Here is a 25159-nt window from a genome sequence, read left to right on the forward strand (position 1 = left end):
CATTTTCATCGCAAAACAAATTTCTGGAGCCCAGGGACCCCCTGGCGGGGCAGTGCTATCATTCTAATCTTGCATAGGACCGCCTGAGTCATACAACTGATAATGCCTGCTTGATTTAACAACGCAATATGATTTATTTATTTTTCCAGCCCCCTCAAAAATCTCAATTGACCCCTCAGTCATTTCATCCTGGCTCCGGGCCTGCGTTGCACACACTGTGCCTCCCCAAAAGGTTCCTGACAGTGCAGTCGGCATTGGGTCCGACACCATATATGGAGTTTAAGAACATTGTGAGAGCAACATGTTAAAATGAAAAATACAGGGAATTGTATATGAACGTGTAGAGGATATTATATTCTCCAATCAATCCACCCCTTGTTTATTTAAACACCTTAAACTAAACAATCAACTAAGAAAAATGTGAATATACAATAACAACGGAGATTGCTGTAGGACACACATCAGTGGAATTCCTCCCCAGTATTGGGTTGCAGAAGAGCACACCATCAATCACAGCTAGGGACATATAGCAGGCTGTTTTTACCAAGAGAGAGCACTTGTATAACTAGGCAAAGCAAAGGATAAAACAATAAAAACAACAAACAAACCCAAAAAAATGGAACACAAAGGACAACCAGAGGAAAGATTACCGACACATCTGGTGTAAAAGTGCAACAGCGTTACTTCAAAGTGCAACAGTTTTCATATACAGTATCACATGAAATCATCACCCTAGCAGCGTATTCATCACCCTAGCAGCAAAGTATCAACAAGGCGAGCATTATTAACATTATATCACCCAGCCACGGTAACAGACCTCCCTTAAACTTGCTACCAGCACTTATAACAAATTCTCGGTCGGACCGGAAACCTAGTGGGAGGCGATAGTGAGGCTTCCGATTATGTACTGTATAGTGATAGTCCATTGTAGATCTCCACCTGGGAAACAAACACTGTTACAATTCAAACACTGCAGATATCAAACAGGGAGATTTGGCATCGTGAAAACAATGACCTTCCTGTCCCCTGTGTAACACCCAGGAAAGAGGTATAGCATTAAGTTAGACTGTGAACCAACATCACGGGAGCGGCGTCGTCTTGCCTGCGGTAAAAAACTAAATAAAATGGCATGTGTGAAATCACTTTGAAGCAAAAAACCTCAAACACCATTTGTGGGCCGCTCCCGCATCACCTTTGACATAACCCAGATGAACAAGATACCAAGTCCAGGCAGAGGCTGCAGGTGGACATGTGACGTACATGCATGCATATGTACATCAATTAAGACAGTAGAAGTTACATAATTCTTCACAGGGACATTGTTAGATTCGGTCAGTCCGGGTCGCCAGGTGGGCGAGCGTGTGGCGCATCCCATGGGTGCACGAGTGCTTCCGTGTGCAACAGGGACTTGCATGTGCGTGTGCGGTCGTGCCAGTGAGAGACAGTGGGGGGAGTGTGTGCATGTGAATGTACTGTATGCGTGTGTACGGTTATGCCAGTGACAGGTAGAGAAGTCCTCCTGTACTTGCCAGCTGCACAACTAAACGTTTCTTCCGTGCTGCGGGGTTTGGCCTCAGGCTCCTGCCTGCGTGCAACTCACTGTGTCTATGCTAAGTGCAGTTAGGTGTGTATGACAACAAGCCTCCACCGTCGCAACCTGGAGACAATGACAAAGCCTCAGCAGATCGTGTTGTGCAGTGCAAACTTTACCTCGTCGTCGAATCAGCCTCCTGGCTACTAAGAAGTGTCCACTACTCTGGCCCTCCGCGTCTGGGAGTCAGTAGCCGGATCGTCGCTCCCTGGCTGGTGAGCTGGTGGAGCTGTTGCTCCCGCGACCCGACTAAGGATAAGCGGTCGAAGATGGATGGATGGATGGATGGATGGATGGGCAGGGGTCTGGGTTAGGTTGGTTGTAGTAGAAACGAATCTCCTCGTCAATGACACCGTCAATCACCGGAAGGACTGGGTTGAATCCTTTGCAGTGTGTGGCATGACTCCATGTCTCTCTTTCCTTGAATATGAGGTCATCAGGCTGGAGATGCAGGCAGCTGTGACCCCTGGGTGGGCAGGGCAACTTTCACTCTGAAAAAAACTTTTAGTCATAGCAGAACAAATAGTTTGAGCCCCGAGGCCAAGGGTATGGCCTCTGCTCCGGTGTTTCCTCCCGGTCGGCTCCAGAGGGATGCCTATGGAACAATGTGGACGCATGCCCATAACTTACCTAATCAATACCTACCTATAAATACTGGATGCAGTAGGTTTCTTCTGCTCAAGCAGGAAGTGAGCATAAGGAACCTGTAGGCCAAGAGTTGATAGAGAACAAAGTCATTTGAAATCAGTACAGCTGACTCACAAGCAAACACAGCTTGAAAGCGGCCTGAGTAGAAAGTAGAAAAACACTAAAGCCGTAAATAAAAACTGTGTCTGTTAGTGGAGGCCATGTCAGCAGAGATGACATGGGAGTTTAAGGAGCGGTCATGATCACGTGCCCGTCAAATGAACACCGGAGCCTGATACGTAGGTACAGAAACCCTGATGCATGTTCACTGCCTCCCCTGCGAATCCTTACGCTCAATCGAGCATACACGTCCTGTAGATAAAAAGTTACAAGGTCTAAACATTCCAGTGAAATTAAAGTCATTATTTTTCCCTGACAGCAGCCATCTATATCATTTTCCTAAAGTTGTTCTTTTCCTTTGTTCTCTCCCCTAGCCCCCGGGCCCACACATGTACAGCATGTGATCAATCAATGACTCATTTTAAAGGGACTCTGATTGGATCAGATATTTACCTGATTTTGAACTTTAAATTTCACTTAAACTTCAATTTCACTTGATGCAAGTAACTGGAGGAGTACTAGCTGGGTGAGGGAGGGGATGCACCAGTGCTTGAACACAGACACAGACACACACACACACACACACATGTTGCATAGGGTTGCCTTAAGCTTTGGAGTAGGCTCGATAGTGTTGAAGTCCCTGCAGAAGTGGAAGAAAATGACTTTAAGCCAGTCTGTAGATGCTTGACAGAAAGTCCACACACCTATTTTTTGTTTGTCACATTCCTAAGCCAATAATTCGATGACCGTTGGTCTTATATGGGAGACATTAGCATCTTTCCACCGGACATCAAATGACTGGTAAATGGTGCATTTATATAGGGCCTTTATCCAAGGCGCTTTACATTGTGCATTACATTCACCCATTCACACACACATTCATACATCGATGACGGAAACCATGCAAGGCACCAACCAGCACATCAGGAGCAATTAGGGGTTCCGTGTCTTGCTCAAGGACACCTCGACACTAACTCCGGGGGAGCCCGGGTTCGAACTGGCAACCTTGCGGTTTCCATCCAGCCACTCTACCCCTGAGCCACTGCCGCCACTGGGGTAGGAATGTGACAAAAACACACAAAAAAATAAATCAAGGCCTCATTGGGTGTTTAATTGACAGAAAACAAGTCAATTTGGGGTGAATTACTCCTTTAATGAAAATACAAAGAAATTGTTTAGCAAAGATTGACCTCCTGGTGGCGCTGTAACAGTGTGTGTGCAGTTTGTCTGCGATTAAGCAAACGGTGGCAGAGATTAGCTGTTCAGACAGACACATGGACAGGGTGAGACTGGAGACAATAATATAACAGGCATTATACTGTATATTTTCATGTGCATAATATGCTGAACTGCAAGACATACCATAAACAGAAAGGTAACACTTATTTAACAGATCGAGGTTACAGTTAAATATCAGATCTACAAGCTAAATAGCGTTTAAGTGTTAAAAGACAGTTTATTTATAAAGCAAGTTTTAAGAATAGGGACTGGCCTGTGATTTGTCACAACTCCTCTTTTGTAGGCTTCTGCCGCTTTTCTAAGTAAGCCACCAGCTCTTTGGCTTTATCCAATTTCATAGCCATTTGCTCATCCTCATCAATCATCAAGAGCAAGTTCTGTCTGACTTCGATGTTCACGTTGTCCATGAGTTGAAATATGGGCTGCAGCTTCCTCATCTCGGGGGCGCCTCTCGCAATGATGTCCTGCAACGTGTCAGCATGCCGATCCCATTCAGCGTACATCTCCACAGAGGTTTGACCGATTAATTTCTTGCTCTCCTGACAGGGGAAAGTTCATATTTGTAGTCAGTTTTAGCGGGTAAGGCATTGTATAACAACTATAACATGTTATGTAGTAATATTCTGTTTGAGGGTGGTTTGTGTAAGAACACACAAGTAATATAACACTGACACAGGCAGTAATGCTGTTTGTACTGAAACTATTTTAATTTAAACTTAGTTTAAATTAAAGTAAACGTTAAAATATCTTACATTTTGAAAGTAACCCCACCCAACAACACTGTCAGTTATTATGGATGGGTTAAATTGTACTACCTATAATGTGAAATATAATTGTTGTGCCAACAACCCTTTCCATAAATACAGTGATTGCTTAGTGACTTTAAGTAATTTTAATGTAGAGATTCTCACCTTTGAATCTTCTGCATCCTGTATCATACGACGCGCCTCCTTCAACTGCAATTAAGAGTAAAGATGAGTAATATAGATAAAAAGATGCAGAATAAAAAATCACACTTGTGTGAAGTGAGGGCTCTCTTATCGTCATATAACATCATACATTATACATCACATTCCATGATCAGCCAATCAAATCATTTCAAATGTGGTACACACAGACCAGGGGGGCAGTCAGCCAGATATTTCGTGAAGCCTCATTTGAAATCGGTAGTTCATTATAATGGCCTGTTGTGGCCATGGACTGGACCCAAAAAGCCCCATAGCTCCATAGAGGCCCATGTATTTTGGCCCAACTTCACCTAGACTGTATTACCTTAATAAACATGGTCATGAATACTTTCTTCTTCCAGTCACTAGTTTAAAGTCTCATTTCTAATGTCATAATATTCTTTTTGGAAAATTATGGTCCCATTAATTAAAAAAATGGCCATAAAGAAAAAAAAACATCGCGTATTTTCTGAGGGGCGTGGCTACCGTTACAGTCTATGATCGGGATTCCCCTCCCACTCGAGTCAAAATAAAAACCAACGGAGAAGAAGGGGGGAAGTCCCGCCTCGTTGTCTGGGCAGCCAATGGCCAGCTGGTCCAAAACGGAGCCAGCCAATGGCCAGCTGGTACCAAACGGATCTAGAAAGATGGCGACTTACAGTGCAGGAATAACAGGCTTCATTTTACGTCCATGTTAGACCCGGCGAACGCTTTGTCCATATTTTTTACAGTCTATGACACAGACACACAAAGCTGGGCATAGGAGGGGGCAGAGGGGCTCCTCAAAAATAGTGCTTTTATGGATCATAACTCTCTGGTTGCTTGTATAAGCCTGGTTAAATAGTTTGTCATACGATGTTGTCCACATTAAGATGATGCGTGGTATTAGCCACAAGCAACAGATCCTATTTTTGAGGGGCGCTAGCCACTCCTATATCCAGCTTTTGGTGTGTGTTAACAAACCTAGTCCTATACAAACATTAAATTCCCATTGACAATGAATGGACAATCTTACGTCATAGTGTCTGAGCAAATAGACATAGTAACCTTAACGCATGTTCGCCCACCTTAATCCAGTCGCCAACATTAACGTATGTTCGCCAACCTTAATCCGATCGTTGTTTCTGCATGTCGGTCCTATGGTGTGTCGGAAAAGCGTGCGCACCCCGTCTATTTTACGATTAGTTTATGATGATGTACGATGATAAGAGCGCCCCTCAATTCACAGTCACACGGGTGTGATTTTTTTATATCTGGAATCTAGAGTTGCAATACCAATGAAAACCCATGAATCCAAACAGAAAAGTTATATCTGATTGTATTAAACTATGTTAAACTCACTGTTATGATTTTGCATAACCACGCATAGATGTCAAGATCAATGTCAGCTAAATGTCAGCTCATGGTTATGTGACCAATAGCATGCATACTGTACTTTACTGTATTGCACCAATTCTTGAAATACCCTGAGATATGCTGATGTTGACCTTATTAAGGCCTGTTTACGCAAACACAGTATCCTGTATGTCTTACACCTTCTTAATCTTGACGGAATCTATTAGTATCAGGTTTATTATGTGTCGTTTATGAGAGCGCAGGCAACGTGCATAGATGGGCCCACACGTACTTCCTGCCATAGAGGGGACAGGAACTCCCACCTTTTGGCCTCCATCTCACCCTCCAACTCACCTAACGAATTTTAATATTATTACAAATAATATTAAATTAATATTAAATACATTTTGTCAATCTTATGTATTCTCAGAAATACCAATGTGACATACGACCACTGGGTGGGGGGGGGGGGGGGTTTGAACCTCTCGAGATGCTGTTTTGTATATAATGCACGGAAAATGTAATAAACATTAGTGTCACTGTTTGAACCTCACTTCACCTTGTGGCTGTCAAGTTGTGTCCTCTTATTCTTACTATCCTATCTGCTGCAAGGACTGGTCAGCGATTTATTTTCTCCATTTGAGGGTCTGCTTCCACTCACACCATAGCCAGGGGATGACATCTGACCAGGCTGAGACTGACAGTAGAATAATCGCTATACTCACCAATATTGCAGCTGTACGGGAAGCTTGAATTATCGTCTTTACCATCTGCAAAGTTTTTGATTTGGAGTTTGGATTTTGGAAGCTTGTTGAAAATCACAAAAACGGTCCTGCCTACCAACTCAAGTGTAATGCTTTATAGGTGTCGTCCACAGTTAACAGTTTTGTATTGAGTTGTGCTTGAAATGTACTGTAATTCTCCAATCTGTTAATAAATACTTCAATCAAACCACGATATAGATTGCGATATAGAAAACAAGCGCTTACAAACTCCAACACTTAGAAAAGTAATCACTTGCATGGAATTCATCGATATAAAGTAGCTCATAGCGGTGGACTTTTTTTATGAAACAAAAAAGACGATAATTCAAGCTTTCCGTACGTACAGCTGCAATGTTGGCAAGTTAAACGTTGTTTTATACAATCAGGTATGACTTTTTCATTTGGAAGTATGGGCAGTCAAGGGTTGTTATTGCAACTCTAGCCTGAGCTAACGTGTTAGGTTTCTGGTCTAGAGGGGCGGGTCGCTGCTGAGATTTGCGCACGCCCTGATTGGATCTCATCGATCTGTCCGTCACCCCCGGCCCCTCCTCTCCCCCCTAGTGCAGCGCTACGTCACATCATTTGGAGCGACGCCCACCCGGAAGGGTTGACTCCCACTTTTAGACCAGAGTGGCCAATGCGTTCCTCCAGGCTTTAAATTTTTGCACCAACAAAAATGAAAGCCTGGTACCGAGGCTATTGCAACTCTAGATTCCAGATATTAAAAATAGGATCTATAGACTTTGTTGCGGCTAGCGTGGTATGTGGTGGTTTCAACTTTCAAGTATAGCCATATTGAGGCCTCTTTTAGACGGCGACCATCTCCATATAACACGTCAAAGTCTCGTTGCGTTCTCATTTTTTTGGACCATTTACACGAGAACGCACACTTGAATGAACACGCTACAAAGTGCATGCATATATATGCCAGGTCGCTAGGTGGCGCGTGTCCTTGTGGGGTCCGTGTGACGCAGCGCTTATATAAACCATAGACATAAGTCACGCATGCGTAGAACTACTTCCGTTCTACTACACAGGAAGTAAACAAACGTCGCGTAAATAACCCTTAGTAACCCTAGTAACCGCATCATCAACCGTATTATATGTATACTAATACAATAAACAATCAAACAATACATGAATAATAAGTGTACCGTGGTCCTCATCACACCTTCAGCAAACCGGACTATCCGACATGGTTGTTGTTGTTCGTTTCCCCTAGCAACTGACGCATGCCTAATTGCCTATGACACCATGTACAAACGTAGGACACGGGGCGAGCCGACCAGAGCTGACGTAAGCCATGATGTCACAAGTTTTGCGGATCCACTGTTTTGCCTGTTTACATGGATACCATAGGAAACGGCGTTCTCAAAGATTTCCACTCTGGGAGGTGGTTTCACTTCGTTGCGTTTTCACCTCCTGAGAACACGGTTCTCATCTAAATGACAGCAGCAAACGATACTTTATTTTGCCGTTTTATATGAACACCATCCTCATGTAAATAGCACCTGAGACTCACCTGAATCCTGTCATGTCTATGAATTGATTGCATAGGGCCTAAATGTAAACAAGACCGCAAGGTGCTGACCTCGTACAGTCAAGTGTTTGACTGTACTCTGTTCTGTTGCTGTTTTTACATTTCTGTCTAATAAACTATTCAATCATTCAAAATCTGGAATTTTATAGCAAACAAATATATTAAACAAACAGCACAGGGAGAACATCTTTCTTAATAATAATACATTGTTAGTCTAGTCCATACATGGGCAACTGGCGGCCCGGGGGCCACATGCGGCCCCCACCTTCACTTAATGTGGCCCAGGTTAATATCAGAATACTGATATATTATTGATTTCAGCTGTTACAATTCCAAACGTGCAAACATGACCCGCTTTTGTATGTCCAATGTGTTTGGATTTAGTTCATAAAGTTATAACTAAATTCATTTGAAATTAAATAAAAAGTTAAATTTTCAGGATTCCAAAAAAATAAATTGCCACATTTTTTTCAGGATTTCAATTCAATCAAATATAGCAAAAATAGCTGATCTACAAGCTCAAACAGTAAGATGCAACGTGGCCCTCTGGAGTTAAGTGTGGAAATATAGTGGCCCTCTCCTCTCCATCATCAAAGTTTCCCACCCCTGAAGTCACATAAATACAGCAATACCTTAATTACTTACCTGAGCAGCGGTGATCGTAACCTCATCTCCAAACTCAAAGTTACTTTCCATGCAGTTGTCCAGACTAATTAGACACAGCAGACACATCAAGCCCAAGACTCTGGCAGCTCCAGTCAGACTCCTGGTCACTCCACTGCCTCCAAACATCTTTGTTCTGCTTAAAGATCACAAACAACCAGCATACAGGACATAGATTAAACACACACACATACACTTTTTCATCAACAGCTCATCGATGTCATTCATTTCCCGACCATCCTAACAAAATGGCGAGACTGGCTGGATAGCTGCTGGCCAGAAGGTCAAGGCTGTGCTGGACTGTCAACTATGCTGTTGCTTAATGTATTTACTATTTTATGGCTTCAACTTTCTCAATAAAACCTTCTAAACTTCACCCTGAGTGGAATATCATTTTCCATAAAAGTTCTAGAGCCCAGAGGCTCTTTGAATACTTTTAAAGGTTGTTAGTAACGGATCACTACAATAAACAGATGGCGAATACAGGACTTTTAGAGCAGTGGTTCTCAAAGTTTTCCCACATGTAGTCGTCGGAGTAATGGGATGTCAGAGTTATGGGCAGTCCCCTTTGTGCCAGGGACCCCAGAAGATTAGATTTGTGTTAAAACATTCTCTCTCACCGTGGCTCTGCTCTGGAACATTAAAGATCAAAATGGGGTTCAGGTCATTTTCTAGGTTTGCCAGACCCAGGAAACACATCTGTAGACCAACCACTGATTGGTGCCAATTTGGCCAAACCAACCCCTTTAAACAGTTGCAGCAACAAAATAAGTTTGAAACCCCTGCCAATGAGGTCATCTGTGTGGATTGGGCTACAGGTCACATTACAAGAGGAAATATCAGATTCCACTAGAAGGCTGAAACTAACTTGATATACCTGACATATTACATTCAATCATTCCTGTATTTTTATAGAAGTGTATAATTGTCTCTAAATAAAAGTCTCTAAATGTTCTGATGAATTGAAAATGGTGGGCCTTATTGTAAATAAGTGTAATGCTTCATCATAGTGTCCACAGTTTTTGTATTGTGTTGTACTTTTGTTTGAATTAAATGTACTCATTCTGAATACTGTTTATAAATCAATACATTGAAACTGGGACTCAACTGATGCAAATTACAGCAATGTTGTTATTCAATTGAGCCATATACACGTATATTAATTGAATTTCTGTTATATTAAATATGCTAAAGTGGCTTGCATTTATTTAAATTGCCTTTGTACATAGTGCGTACCACCTATTTCGAATTTGCACATAATGCAGGAGCCGAGGCAGCAGTGCGACCAGACAAGCTTGCCAAAAGGGCAACTCAGCAGGAGGTAGCACTACGAGTGCTATTAGGAAAGGGTGAAGGGAAAGCAATGGTCAAAAAGAAAGGGATGGAAATCTGGCAGAGAAGGTGGGACGAAGACCCGAAAGGACGAGGGTATTACAAGGTACAAAAAACAGTAGCCACTAAGGAGTATAATGAAAAGAATAGAAGTGAAGAAAAATTACAAGGCTAAGGGTGGGACACACAGGGTTAAACAGCACCCTCTTTACCATGGGTAAGGCAGAGAGCAATACATGTGGAAGTTGTGGGGAAACAGAAAATGTTGAGCACGTTAATGAACTGTGATAGATATATAGAGGAAAGAGCACAATTGAAGGACAAAGTTAATGATGCAGGACGGGAATGGGATTTGTCAGGGATCCTTGGAGCAGAGGGAAAGGTAGACCTAGAATGCCTGTGATCATTTAATTATACTTCGTAAATTTTCATGTATCTCAGGCATAGATGCCTTGCACCGGGAGCTGGTCGATTTGAAAATGTGCGGCATAAATGTGATAAATGCTCCGTTTGTACTCACCCATTAAATTATTCCAAAGACGTGGAGTGAAAAATGGTCCTATAGTTTTATATCCATGTGAAAGTTCTGGCACAAAACACGTATTTAGTGAATTATCTCCACTTTTTCAAGAGATGCACACGGACATCTTTCTCTCCGGGCGAGTGGACGTATTTGTAAACATGACGTATTTGTCAAATCAGTTCATCGATTTTTCCGGTCCCCCTCGCCCGGAGAGATAGATGTCCGTGTGCATCTCTTGAAAAAGTGGATATAATTCACTAAATACGCGTTTTGTGCCAGAACTTTCACATGGATATAAAACTAGAGGACCATTTTTCACACCACGTCTTTGGAATAATTTAATGGGTTAGTACAAACGGAGCATTCATCACATTTAGGCCGCCCATGTAGAACCCGAACTGAAATTAACCTGTGTGTTCTATGGCTCTGTATGTGAAATACTGTACATACTGTATGTAACAACAAGAGCCGTTCTAGGGCTAAGGGAAAGGGTGTAGCTATGGTGAGGAAGGCACTGTTTACATTTTTATACACTACAAACCTGAGTAGTAGGATATAAATAGCAATAGAAAATTGACATGATGTTACATACTCTTGTACAGTAGGTGGCGGTATGCACCTTTATGTTGGTTGCGATCCGCCATAAAACTCAGAGAAGAAGAAGAAGAATAAGCAGTGCGACCCGTTAACAAAAACGAGTGCTTCCGAACTCCAGACCACATTAATTCATACACCGTATGATAGTCTATAACGGTCAAACGGTGTGTTTGTATTCACTAAAACCAAGCATATGCCTCATGATCACAGGTAAACAAACAATCAACACAAAAATGTTTGTGAAAAGAAAAATACAAGGGGTTTTAGTTCAACAGTTCGCAACAGAGCTCATGAAGTTTTTCGTAGCCTGTGCAGAATGGGTACATTTCAAAACACAAGTCAATACAAAAACTGTTACTTTGTGGACGATCCATGATAAAGCATTACACTTATTTACAACAGGGGGGAGGGTCCACTATTTTCAATTCATCAGAAATGTTTGAGACGTACGTACTACAAATACACACTTCTGTCTTATCGGCGGCATGAATAGTCAGTTCAGTTCCTTACTTACAGTCTCTGTAGCGATGTGAACTCCAAAGACAAGAGACACTGTGATTGCTTTTCTTTTATCACATAGCATGCAACTTTTCTTGAAGCTTCAAACACAACATGACAACAAACCATGCCCTGTAAGGCAGCGTCTAGTGAGCTAATCTAGTGAGCTAATTTAAGACTTCCGGTGGACGATCTCTTCAAAATAAGAGTACCCTCTAGAGTATTGAAAAAAAGTTTAATTTGCACATTAAAACTACAAATTAAGCATTTAAATGATGCTATATGATGCTATAAGACACACATTATGTTTCTGTGTAAGAATAAGTAATTAAATCCTTATAATAATAATAATAATAAAGTTATCTAAATGGATAAATGCTATTCACTGGAGTGCATGGACTTTATAAAGTGGACACTGGACAAAAGACGGCTCCGCAAGGCAACTATCTGGACATACCCACGCGTTCGGGGAGATGTCCTATACCACACCCCACTCTCCGCTAAGCGGGAGAGGTGTAAAATTCACAGCAGCAGACCTTCTACTGGGGTCAAGGCTGACAAAAAGTACCGTTTCCGGACCCAGAATGGACACTGGACAAAAGACGGCTCCGCGAGGCAACTATCTGGACATACCCACGCGTTCGGGGAGATGTCCTGTACCACACCCCACTCTCCGCTAAGCGGGAGAGGTGTAAAATTCACAGCAGCAGACCTTCTACTGTGGTCAACGCTGAAAAAAGTACCGTTTCCGGACCCAGAATGGACACTGGACAAAGAGGCCTCCGCGAGGCAACTATCTGGACATACCCACACGTTCGGGGAGATGTCCTCTACCACACCACACTCTCCGCTAAGCGGGAGAGGTGTAAAATTCACAGCAGCAGACCTTCTACTGGGGTCAATGCTGACAAAAAGTACCGTTTCCGGACCCAGAATGGACACTGGACAAAGAGGCCTCCGCGAGGCAACTATCTGGACATACCCACACGTTCGGGGAGATGTCCTCTACCACACCACACTCTCCGCTAAGCGGGAGAGGTGTAAAATTCACAGCAGCAGACCTTCTACTGGGGTCAAGGCTGACAAAAAGTACCGTTTCCGGACCCAGAATGGACACTGGACAAAAGACGGCTCCGCGAGGCAACTATCTGGACATACCCACGCGTTCGGGGAGATGTCCTGTACCACACCCCACTCTCCGCTAAGCGGGAGAGGTGTAAAATTCACAGCAGCAGACCTTCTACTGGGGTCAATGCTGACAAAAAGTACCGTTTCCGGACCCAGAATGGACACTGGACAAAGAGGCCTCCGCGAGGCAACTATCTGGACATACCCACACGTTCGGGGAGATGTCCTCTACCACACCACACTCTCCGCTAAGCGGGAGAGGTGTAAAATTCACAGCAGCAGACCTTCTACTGGGGTCAAGGCTGACAAAAAGTACCGTTTCCGGACCCAGAATGGACACTGGACAAAAGACGGCTCCGCGAGGCAACTATCTGGACATACCCACGCGTTCGGGGAGATGTCCTGTACCACACCCCACTCTCCGCTAAGCGGGAGAGGTGTAAAATTCACAGCAGCAGACCTTCTACTGTGGTCAACGCTGAAAAAAGTACCGTTTCCGGACCCAGAATGGACACTGGACAAAGAGGCCTCCGCGAGGCAACTATCTGGACATACCCACACGTTCGGGGAGATGTCCTCTACCACACCACACTCTCCGCTAAGCGGGAGAGGTGTAAAATTCACAGCAGCAGACCTTCTACTGGGGTCAATGCTGACAAAAAGTACCGTTTCCGGACCCAGAATGGACACTGGACAAAGAGGCCTCCGCGAGGCAACTATCTGGACATACCCACACGTTCGGGGAGATGTCCTCTACCACACCACACTCTCCGCTAAGCGGGAGAGGTGTAAAATTCACAGCAGCAGACCTTCTACTGGGGTCAAGGCTGACAAAAAGTACCGTTTCCGGACCCAGAATGGACACTGGACAAAAGACGGCTCCGCGAGGCAACTATCTGGACATACCCACGCGTTCGGGGAGATGTCCTGTACCACACCCCACTCTCCGCTAAGCGGGAGAGGTGTAAAATTCACAGCAGCAGACCTTCTACTGTGGTCAACGCTGAAAAAAGTACCGTTTCCGGACCCAGAATGGACACTGGACAAAGAGGCCTCCGCGAGGCAACTATCTGGACATACCCACGCGTTCGGGGAGATGTCCTCTACCACACCACACTCTCCGCTAAGCGGGAGAGGTGTAAAATTCACAGCAGCAGACCTTCTACTGGGGTCAACGCTCAAAAAAGTGCTGTGCCTTGGGGCATTGACATGAAATCACTTTCTCTACGCAAGCTAAGTCAGGTCAAGGAGTTACCTCTAGCTTTGGAATGGGTGTCACTTGTGTGCGTTGATTGCATCTGTCTGTGCATTTATGCATTTGTTTGTCCTGACGAAACTTGATTATTTCTCGACTGTTTATTTTCTCGTATGACACGACATAGAAACTACTTGTGACTACTGTCTTTGTGTGCTGTCGAGCGGATGTTCTTTGCATCAAAGGTATAGCCTGCTGTGTCATTCGATTCATTTGTCCAGATATGCCATTTATGATCTTTAAGGATGTACAATGACGCATATGGTGGCCTGTCGAAAAATACACACATACTGGTCAAAGCATACTCATTTTGGTGGTACAGACAGGATAAATTGAACGTTTTTGGAATTTTTGTGCCAGCTCTTAACAGGAGAAGTAAGGTCTGTGGGCTGTTAATTACTTCATATGTTGATAAGCTCTTTTCCTGCTGACATGTTTCACATTGTTCAGATTGAGCAGGTAATATTTGTGCAATAGTGTCTAAGATGCCTTTTTGTGACACGTCAAGTGGCTGCACTATGAATTGTGACATGTTCTTTGTAGATGGTAAGGCCTTGTCACCACATTGAGTACAACTATACAGACTAAGACTTTTCAGGCAAAGCAGGTCATCTCCAAGGAAAGGAGACCGAAGTGTGTATTCTACAAAGCTGTTTAATATGGTGCATTCTTCTGTCCTAGAACATTTCTGAGACACTAATGACACTGATGTGTTGGCTAGATTGAATTTCTCAAGTTTCCGTCTAAATGTTGAGTCCTGCGCTGCTGCTTCTTCAAGCCGTGTGTGACATTTTTTGATAGCAGATGTCTGTTGTAGAAATGTTAGAATTGGTAATGGTATAGCTTCACACATATTGTCATTTAGACTTTCATTGCATAAAACCACATCATCATCATCTTCTTCCAAATTGTCCTCCGTTATTGTTCTGTTAATTGCTTTCAACTGTCCAGGCACAGAATGTACAGATGTCTGTATGTTTTGCTTGAACAACTGTGTGGACACCACACATACTCAACCAAACTACTAGTTTGTGTATAAAATCTAATGGGTCATTGTGCATTCCTAAGGCCAAGTAAGATGCTATTCACTAGTTGTTGAGTGACACCACAGATTGTTTTGCAATCAAATGTGTGACCTGGATTTTGAAAAAACGCTTGAATGAGAGCTGCTAAATTCCCCGGCATAGATGACAACTGAACCATCGAAGTAGGTGTCAATGGTTTCAATTTATCTTGTACTACTTGTAGATGCAGTATACCCACGCGTTCGGGGAGATGTCCTGTACCACACCCCACTCTCCGCTAAGTGGGAGAGGTGTAAAATTCACGGCAGCAGACCTTCTACTGAGGTCAACGCTCAAAAAAGTGCTGTGCCTTGGGGCATTGACAATTATTTAATTAACGAATTAAATAACCTTATTTTATTCTGAAGGCAACCGGATGTCTTAAATTAGCTAGCTCTCAGACAGGAAATTCTAAATTAGCTCATAAGACGGAGCCAAATATCTGTCTGAGAGTGGAGCCTGCCTGGCAAATTACATGGGGGGTCCTTTTTGTGGGCTTGGCCGAAAGTGGGCGTTACCAAAAGGTGGGCGTGGCCATGGCCGCCAGAAGTCTGTCAGATTTTGACAGCTTCAAATGAGTGTTAAACATAATATAACCCAATTGACTCCAGTCCTCTCTGTTTAATATATCTATAATGAAACTATATAAACTATGCATATACCATGAAGTGCTATGACTACTAGCTCTGGTCCATAGCTCTAATGCGTTTCATTTAGAGCTATGTTACTCTAAACTTCCCCGCTCGCATGAATGCAGACCAGCCTCTACTCTTTGGCGTAAATAAAAAGAACGTTTTTGCTACACATAAAAACAAAGGCGAGTTGTGTCATTAGAAAGCCTACTTTGGTAATTGGTTCTAGTTCTAGTGAACAGAAATAATAAATAAATAGACTTGGTAACCTAACTGTAGGGAGTGCAAACACATTAAAGAACCTGGGGGTTATCATCTATGAAAAGGCAACACAATGAGCAGAAAATAAAAATGAACCATGTAAATACAACAAATTGAGCAGAGCACTGCAGGGAGTTGAACCCCATTCCGGTAAACCAGAAGTACCACAACCAGTGCCTTGGTTTTTGTTTTATTTTACGAGGTCCATTCGTTGAAATGTAAATGTTGCATTGCAACGGTAAAGTAATTTCACAATTGACATTGTAGGCAATAATTAATAACGGTATGGCACCAGGCCAAAGCCATGGGGATAGAGTATGTTTTGCACTCTGAGTGAGTGTGTGTGTGTGTGTGTGTGTGTGTGTGTCCGTCAGTTTGTTAACAGCTAATCTCCAGCACCATTAACCCGGTCGATGCCAAATTTTGCACACACACTCCCTGGATGCCAACGATGAACCTCTGTCCCAAATTTTCCAGAACGGCCTGTATAGCACCACACATTTTTGTATGCCCTCCGAGACTATGGACTATAGCCTTTCGCTTTTCCGCGATTTAACCTTTTTTCAAATCGTGAACAATGATGAAGAATCGCGCACTATAGCATGCCACTTAATGACCTTGGGGTCATCAAGGTCATTGATATTGATCAATAACCTTGAGCAGTATAAATGACCTTCAATAAGACTAGTAAATGACCTTGACCAGTATAAATGACCTTGACAAGTACAAATGACCTTGACCAGTATAAATGACCGTGACCAGTATATGACTGACCAGTATAAATTACCTTCATGAGACTAGTAAATGACCTTGACCAGTATAAATGACCTTCATAAGACTAGTAAATGATCTTCACCAGTATGAATTACCTTGACCAGTATGCGGTCCGTGACCATGGACTATAGCCTTTCGCTTTTCCTTGATTTTCACATTTTTTTAAAATCCTCAACAATGATGAAGAATCACACACAATAGCGCGCCGCTCAATGACCTGAGACCATGGACCAATGAACCATGTAAATATAACACATTGAGCAGGGCACTGCAGGGAGTTGAACCCCGTTCCGGTAAACCAGAAGTCCGACACCAGTGCCTTAGTTTTTGTGTTGTTGTTCATTTACAGGTCCAGGTGTGCATACGCATGTGCGCCTGTGCGTGTGTAGGTGCATTTGTGCATGTCTGTGCACGCTTCAATGACCACTGTTGGACCCCATGGGGATCAAGGACCTCAGGGAGCCACCCATAATTCACAACGGTCACAGTGAACTCTGTTGCATCACAACTGGTGGCCAACAGTCGTAACCAACACCGCCACCGACCCACAGGAGAATACCATCGCACAGTGGTATCAGACCAACCACAATCAGCCAGCCCTCAAACCAAACCCTTCGACCTAGAAGAACTCGAAACTGCAATGGGAAAGTTGAAACCCGGAAAAGCAGCAGGGATTGATGACATACTGGCAGAAATTATACAGCACCTGGAACCTAACGCAAAGACCTGGCTCGTAGGGATGCTGAATACATGCATGGCACAGAAAACCAGCAAGCCAGCTAGCCAGCAAGCCCGCCCAGTCAGCCAACGCAGCCAGCCAGCTCCGCCAGTCAGCCAGTGTAGAAAGTCAGGCTGCCAAGCCAGCGCACATCAGCCCTTGCAGTCAACCATTGTAGCCATACCAGCCTTGCTCAGTCAGCTCAGCCAGGCCTCTCTCGAGGCCTGGCTCTCTGTCTGCCTGGCCCGGTCTGCCCCGCCCTGCCTTGCAGCAACAGAACCAGCCTTGCTGGCAAGCCAGCCAGCTCAGAATACGAGCTCAGCAAGCCAGCGCAGCTGGCAAGCACGCAGTTAGTCTAAACCAGTTTCAGACTGGCAGGCCAAGGCAGACAGACAGGAAGACCGAGGCGCCTAGGCAGGCAGACAGGCCAGGAAGGCAACAAAGTGCAGGCAGGGGGACTGTCCGGCCTAAGGCTGCGCTGCAAGGGTTGGAGCCTGGCCAGCTCCTGCTGGTCTAGACTGAGTGGCTGTGGCTGCACAGTAAGGCTGCGGTAACCTAGTCTGGGCTTGCTGCTGCACTGGCTTGCTCAGCTCGCATTCTGAGCTGGCTGGCTTTCCAGAAAGGCTGGTTCTGTTGCTGCAAGGCAGGGCAGGGCAGACCGGGCCAGGCAGACAGAGAGCCAGGCCTCAAGAGAGGACTGGCTGAGCTTACTGAGCAAGGCTGGTATGGCTGCAATGGCTGACTGCAAGGGCTGATATGCTCTGGCTTGGCAGCCTGACTTTCTACACTGGCTGACTGGCGGAGCTGACTGGCTGCGTTGGCTGACTGGGCAGGCTTGCTGGCTAGCTGGCTTGCTGTGCTCCCTGAGGGAAGCTTTGGGATGGATCTCTAGGGGCATCGGCTAGTGTTGAGCCTTCCTATGGCGTCTACCTTGATCTCCGTCCTAAGAAAGAAAGACAGAAAAAGAAAGACACACACAAACCCAACTATGCAGCTTCCACCTGAGGAACCGAGACGCAAGAAAAGAACTGAGCGTCACTTGGGATGGTCACAAACTCTCCAACCATACCCACCCCATGTATCTTGGAGTTACACTGGACAGGACACTCTTCTTCAAAAAAACACCTGGAGAACACAAAAGCCACGGTCAACACCCACAATAACATCCTGTGAAAACTAGTGAACTCCCAAGTGGGGCGCAGACCCACAAACAATCCGTGCAACTGCCATGGCCCTGTCTTTCTCTACAGCAGAGTATTCCTGCTCAAGCTGGAGCCGATCACGTCACACCAAATTGGTCGACACAGCCCTAAATGACACCTGTCGCATCATCACGGGATGGGTCAAGAAAACACCTGTCCCGTCCGTGCCTTTATGCGCTAGCCGGCACCTCCCCCCGCACATCAGACGACTGTGTAACGCTCAAGATGAATGGAAAACACAGGAGATAGACAGTGAAGTCTGGAATGAAATGATAGAGAACACCTCACACACACAGTTTCCTTTCGTGGCTGTTTACATTCGAGGGTCGCCGGTCCTCTCAAACGGAACAGTTTAACGTCATGCCCAGGACGAAAAGATATAGAGAACACCATAATGACAAATGACAAATAACAGCAGGAAGGCATGGGCCACAATCCACCGTCTTGGCAAAGACCACACCACCCATAATTCACAACGGTCACAGCAAATTCTGTTGCATCACAACTAGTGTAGGTATTGGATGGAGCCCGCACACCACAGGTATAAGAAAGACGTGATGCAGAGGAGGGAAATGGGTCGGTAGCTCTTCGGGGATAATGGGTCTTTGCCAGGTTTAGGGATTGCAACCACTTTGGCCTTTTTCCAGACAGAAGGGGTGGTTTTCTGTGCTGTGCATGTGTTCAGCATCCCCACAAGCCAGGGCCTTGAGTTAGGTCCCAGGTGCTGTATCATTTCTGCCAGTAGGTCATCAATCCCTGCTGCTTTTCCGGGTTTCAACTTTCCCATTGCAGTTTCAAGTTCTTCTAGGTCGAAGGGTTTGGTTTGAGTGATGGCTGATTATGGTTGGTCTGATACCACTGTGCGATGGTATTCTATGTGGGTCGGTGGCGGTGTTGGTTACAACTGTTGGCCACCAGTTGTGACCAAGACCGCCACCAACCCACAGGAGAATACCATCGCACAGTGGTATCAGACCAACCACAATCAGCCAGCCTTCAAACCAAACCCTTCGACCTAGAAGAACGTGAAACTGCAATGGGAAAGTTGAAACCCGGAAAAGCAGCAGGGATTGATGACCTACTAGCAGAAATGATACAGCACCTGGGACCTAACGGAAAGACCTGGCTTGTGGGGATGCTGAACACATGCATAGCACAGAAAACCATCCCTTCTGTCTGGAAAAAGGCCAAAGTGGTTGCAATCCCTAAACCTGGCAAAGACCCATTATCCCCAAAGAGCTACCGACCCATTTCCCTCCTCTGCATCACCTACAAGCCTATCCCGTCACACCAAATTGGTCGACACAGCCCTAAATGACACCTGTGGCATCATCATAGGATGCATCAAGACAACACCTGACCCTGTCCCAACACCTGTTTACATTCGAGGGTCGCCGGTCCTCTCGAACGGAACAGTTTAACGTCATGCCCAGGACGAAAAGATATAGAGAACACCAACATGACAAATAACAGCAGGAAGGCATGGGCCACAATCCACCGTCTTGGCAAAGACCACACCACCCATAATTCACAACGGTCACAGCAAACTCTATTGCATCACAACTGGTGTAGTTATTGGATGGAGCCCGCACACCACCAAAAAAAAGAAAAACAACATACTATAGTATGCCCTCCGTGACCATGGACTTTAGCCTTTCGCTTTTCTGCAATTTAACCTTTTTTCAAATCCTCAACAATGATGAAGAATCGCGCACTATAGCGTGCCACTTAATGACCTTGACCAATATCAATGACCTTGAGCAGTATAAATTACCTTCAATAAGACTAGTAAATGACCTTGACCAGTATAAATGACCTTGACAAGTACAAATGACCTTGACCAGTAGAAATGACCTTCACCAGTAGAAATGACCGTGACCAGTATATGACTGTGACCAGTATAAATTACCTTCATGAGACTAGTAATTGACCTTGACCAGTATAAATGACCTTTAGAAGACTAGTAAATGATCTTCACCAGTATAAATGACCTTTAGAAGACTAGTAAATGATCTTCACCAGTATAAATGACCTTGACCAGTATGCGGTCCGTGACCATGGACTATAGCCTTTTGCTTTTCCTTGATTTTCACCTTTAAAAAATCCTCAACAATGATGAAGAATCGCACACTATAGCGCGCCGCTCAATGACCTGAGACCATGGACCAATGAATGAAATACAACACATTGAGCAGGGCACTGCAGGGAGTTGAACCCCGTTCCGGTAAACCAGAAGTCCGACACCAGTGCCTTAGTTTTTGTGTTGTTGTTCATTTATTTCGTTTGCATGTGTGTGCACGCTTCAATGACCACTGTTGGACCCAATGGCGATCAAGGACCTCAGGGAGCCACCCATAATTCACAACAGTCACAGCGAACTCTGTTGCATCACAACTGGTGGCCAACAGTCGTAACCAACACCGCCACGACCCACAGGAGAATACCATCGCACAGTGGTATCAGACCAACCACAATCAGCCAGCCCTCAAACCAAACCCTTCGACCTAGAAGAACTCAAAACTGCAATGGGAAAGTTGAAACCCGGAAAAGCAGCAGGGATTGATGACATACTGGCAGAAATTATACAGCACCTGGAACCTAACGCAAAGACCTGGCTCGTGGGGATGCTGAACACATGCATGGCACAGAAAACCATCCCTTCTGTCTGGAGAAAAGCCAAAGTGGTTGCAATCCCCAAACCTGGCAAAGACCCATCATCCTCAAAGAGCTACCGACCCATTTCCCTCCTCTGCATCACCTACAAGAGAGGCTGCTACTCCAACGCCTCATACCACTCATAGACACCAAGCTGACTAAAGACCAAGCTGGTTTCCGTCCCGTCCTGTGCTGGACAGAGCTCAACCTCAACCAACACATTGAGGATGGGTTTGAGGGAAAACAAATAACTGGAGCAGCAACTGGAGGGCGAAGCAAGCACGCAGGCAGCTTGTGCCTGCCTGCGTGCCTGCCTGCCTTCCTCATGTGGAAGCTGCATAGTTGAGTTTGTGTGTGTGTTTCTTTTTCTGTCTTTCTTTCTTAGGACGAAGATCAAGGTAGACGCCGTTGGAAGGCTCAACACAAGCCGATGCCCCTAGAGATCCATCCCAAAGCTTCCCTCAGGGAGTCCAACAAGCCAGCTAGCCAGCAAGCCCGCCCAGTCAGCCAACGCAGCCAGCCAGCTCCGCCAGTCAGCCAGTGTAGAAAGTCAGGCTGCCAAGCCAGCGCACATCAGCCCTTGCAGTCAACCATTGTAGCCATACCAGCCTTGCTCAGTCAGCTCAGCCAGGCCTCTCTCGAGGCCTGGCTCTCTGTCTGCCTGGCCCGGTCTGCCCCGCCCTGCCTTGCAGCAACAGAACCAGCCTTGCTGGCAAGCCAGCCAGCTCAGAATACGAGCTCAGCAAGCCAGCGCAGCTGGCAAGCACGCAGTTAGTCTAAACCAGTTTCAGACTGGCAGGCCAAGGCAGACAGACAGGAAGACCGAGGCGCCTAGGCAGGCAGACAGGCCAGGAAGGCAACAAAGTGCAGGCAGGGGGACTGTCCGGCCTAAGGCTGCGCTGCAAGGGTTGGAGCCTGGCCAGCTCCTGCTGGTCTAGACTGAGTGGCTGTGGCTGCACAGTAAGGCTGCGGTAACCTAGTCTGGGCTTGCTGCTGCACTGGCTTGCTCAGCTCGCATTCTGAGCTGGCTGGCTTTCCAGAAAGGCTGGTTCTGTTGCTGCAAGGCAGGGCAGGGCAGACCGGGCCAGGCAGACAGAGAGCCAGGCCTCAAGAGAGGCCTGGCTGAGCTGACTGAGCAAGGCTGGTATGGCTGCAATGGCTGACTGCAAGGGCTGATATGCTCTGGCTTGGCAGCCTGACTTTCTACACTGGCTGACTGGCGGAGCTGACTGGCTGCGTTGGCTGACTGGGCAGGCTTGCTGGCTAGCTGGCTTGCTGTGCTCCCTGAGGGAAGCTTTGGGATGGATCTCTAGGGGCATCGGCTAGTGTTGAGCCTTCCTATGGCGTCTACCTTGATCTCCGTCCTAAGAAAGAAAGACAGAAAAAGAAAGACACACACAAACCCAACTATGCAGCTTCCACCTGAGGAACCGAGACGCAAGAAAAGAACTGAGCGTCACTTGGGATGGTCACAAACTCTCCAACCATACCCACCCCATGTATCTTGGAGTTACACTGGACAGGACACTCTTCTTCAAAAAAACACCTGGAGAACACAAAAGCCACGGTCAACACCCACAATAACATCCTGTGAAAACTAGTGAACTCCCAAGTGGGGCGCAGACCCACAAACAATCCGTGCAACTGCCATGGCCCTGTCTTTCTCTACAGCAGAGTATTCCTGCTCAAGCTGGAGCCGATCACGTCACACCAAATTGGTCGACACAGCCCTAAATGACACCTGTCGCATCATCACGGGATGGGTCAAGAAAACACCTGTCCCGTCCGTGCCTTTATGCGCTAGCCGGCACCTCCCCCCGCACATCAGACGACTGTGTAACGCTCAAGATGAATGGAAAACACAGGAGATAGACAGTGAAGTCTGGAATGAAATGATAGAGAACACCTCACACACACAGTTTCCTTTCGTGGCTGTTTACATTCGAGGGTCGCCGGTCCTCTCAAACGGAACAGTTTAACGTCATGCCCAGGACGAAAAGACAAACCGGTGGCGGTGTTGGTTACAACTGTTGGCCACCAGTTGTGACCAAGACCGCCACCAACCCACAGGAGAATACCATCGCACAGTGGTATCAGACCAACCACAATCAGCCAGCCTTCAAACCAAACCCTTCGACCTAGAAGAACGTGAAACTGCAATGGGAAAGTTGAAACCCGGAAAAGCAGCAGGGATTGATGACCTACTAGCAGAAATGATACAGCACCTGGGACCTAACGGAAAGACCTGGCTTGTGGGGATGCTGAACACATGCATAGCACAGAAAACCATCCCTTCTGTCTGGAAAAAGGCCAAAGTGGTTGCAATCCCTAAACCTGGCAAAGACCCATTATCCCCAAAGAGCTACCGACCCATTTCCCTCCTCTGCATCACCTACAAGCCTATCCCGTCACACCAAATTGGTCGACACAGCCCTAAATGACACCTGTGGCATCATCATAGGATGCATCAAGACAACACCTGACCCTGTCCCAACACCTGTTTACATTCGAGGGTCGCCGGTCCTCTCGAACGGAACAGTTTAACGTCATGCCCAGGACGAAAAGATATAGAGAACACCAACATGACAAATAACAGCAGGAAGGCATGGGCCACAATCCACCGTCTTGGCAAAGACCACACCACCCATAATTCACAACGGTCACAGCAAACTCTATTGCATCACAACTGGTGTAGTTATTGGATGGAGCCCGCACACCACCAAAAAAAAGAAAAACAACATACTATAGTATGCCCTCCGTGACCATGGACTTTAGCCTTTCGCTTTTCTGCAATTTAACCTTTTTTCAAATCCTCAACAATGATGAAGAATCGCGCACTATAGCGTGCCACTTAATGACCTTGACCAATATCAATGACCTTGAGCAGTATAAATTACCTTCAATAAGACTAGTAAATGACCTTGACCAGTATAAATGACCTTGACAAGTACAAATGACCTTGACCAGTAGAAATGACCTTCACCAGTAGAAATGACCGTGACCAGTATATGACTGTGACCAGTATAAATTACCTTCATGAGACTAGTAATTGACCTTGACCAGTATAAATGACCTTTAGAAGACTAGTAAATGATCTTCACCAGTATAAATGACCTTTAGAAGACTAGTAAATGATCTTCACCAGTATAAATGACCTTGACCAGTATGCGGTCCGTGACCATGGACTATAGCCTTTTGCTTTTCCTTGATTTTCACCTTTAAAAAATCCTCAACAATGATGAAGAATCGCACACTATAGCGCGCCGCTCAATGACCTGAGACCATGGACCAATGAATGAAATACAACACATTGAGCAGGGCACTGCAGGGAGTTGAACCCCGTTCCGGTAAACCAGAAGTCCGACACCAGTGCCTTAGTTTTTGTGTTGTTGTTCATTTAAAGGTCCAGGTGTGCATACGCATGTGCCCCTGTGTGTGTAGGTGCATGTGTGCATGTGTGTGCACGCTTCAATGACCACTGTTGGACCCAATGGCGATCAAGGACCTCAGGGAGCCACCCATAATTCACAACAGTCACAGCGAACTCTGTTGCATCACAACTGGTGGCCAACAGTCGTAACCAACACCGCCACGACCCACAGGAGAATACCATCGCACAGTGGTATCAGACCAACCACAATCAGCCAGCCCTCAAACCAAACCCTTCGACCTAGAAGAACTCAAAACTGCAATG

At 45.5% G+C, this 25159-nt stretch overlaps 1 protein-coding gene across 3 annotated transcripts in view; it reads right to left on the minus strand.

Annotated features, from left to right (window-relative positions):
• Positions 1 to 3438: 3438 nt before the first annotated feature.
• The window catches only part of LOC310875281 (uncharacterized protein), a 42647-nt gene continuing 20926 nt past the window's right edge, over positions 3439 to 25159 (minus strand). Inside the window, exons 1-4 of one of the 3 annotated variants that reach the window (XM_083788464.1) lie at positions 11793 to 11908; positions 8809 to 8965; positions 4489 to 4533; positions 3439 to 4116 (exon numbers count right to left, since the gene is read on the minus strand). In XM_083788464.1, coding sequence (XP_083644590.1) covers positions 3841 to 4116; positions 4489 to 4533; positions 8809 to 8965; positions 11793 to 11905 — 591 coding nt within the window. In that variant the 5' untranslated portion in view covers positions 11906 to 11908 and the 3' untranslated portion in view covers positions 3439 to 3840. Of the gene's footprint in view, positions 4117 to 4488; positions 4534 to 8808; positions 8966 to 11792; positions 11909 to 25159 lie in introns of those variants that run through there. The other 2 variants (XM_083788465.1, XM_083788466.1) reach the window with 2 other exon arrangements.

This window comes from Protomyctophum parallelum (genome assembly GCF_964188405.1).
Source record: "Protomyctophum parallelum genome assembly, chromosome: 18".
NCBI lineage: Eukaryota > Metazoa > Chordata > Actinopteri > Myctophiformes > Myctophidae > Protomyctophum > Protomyctophum parallelum.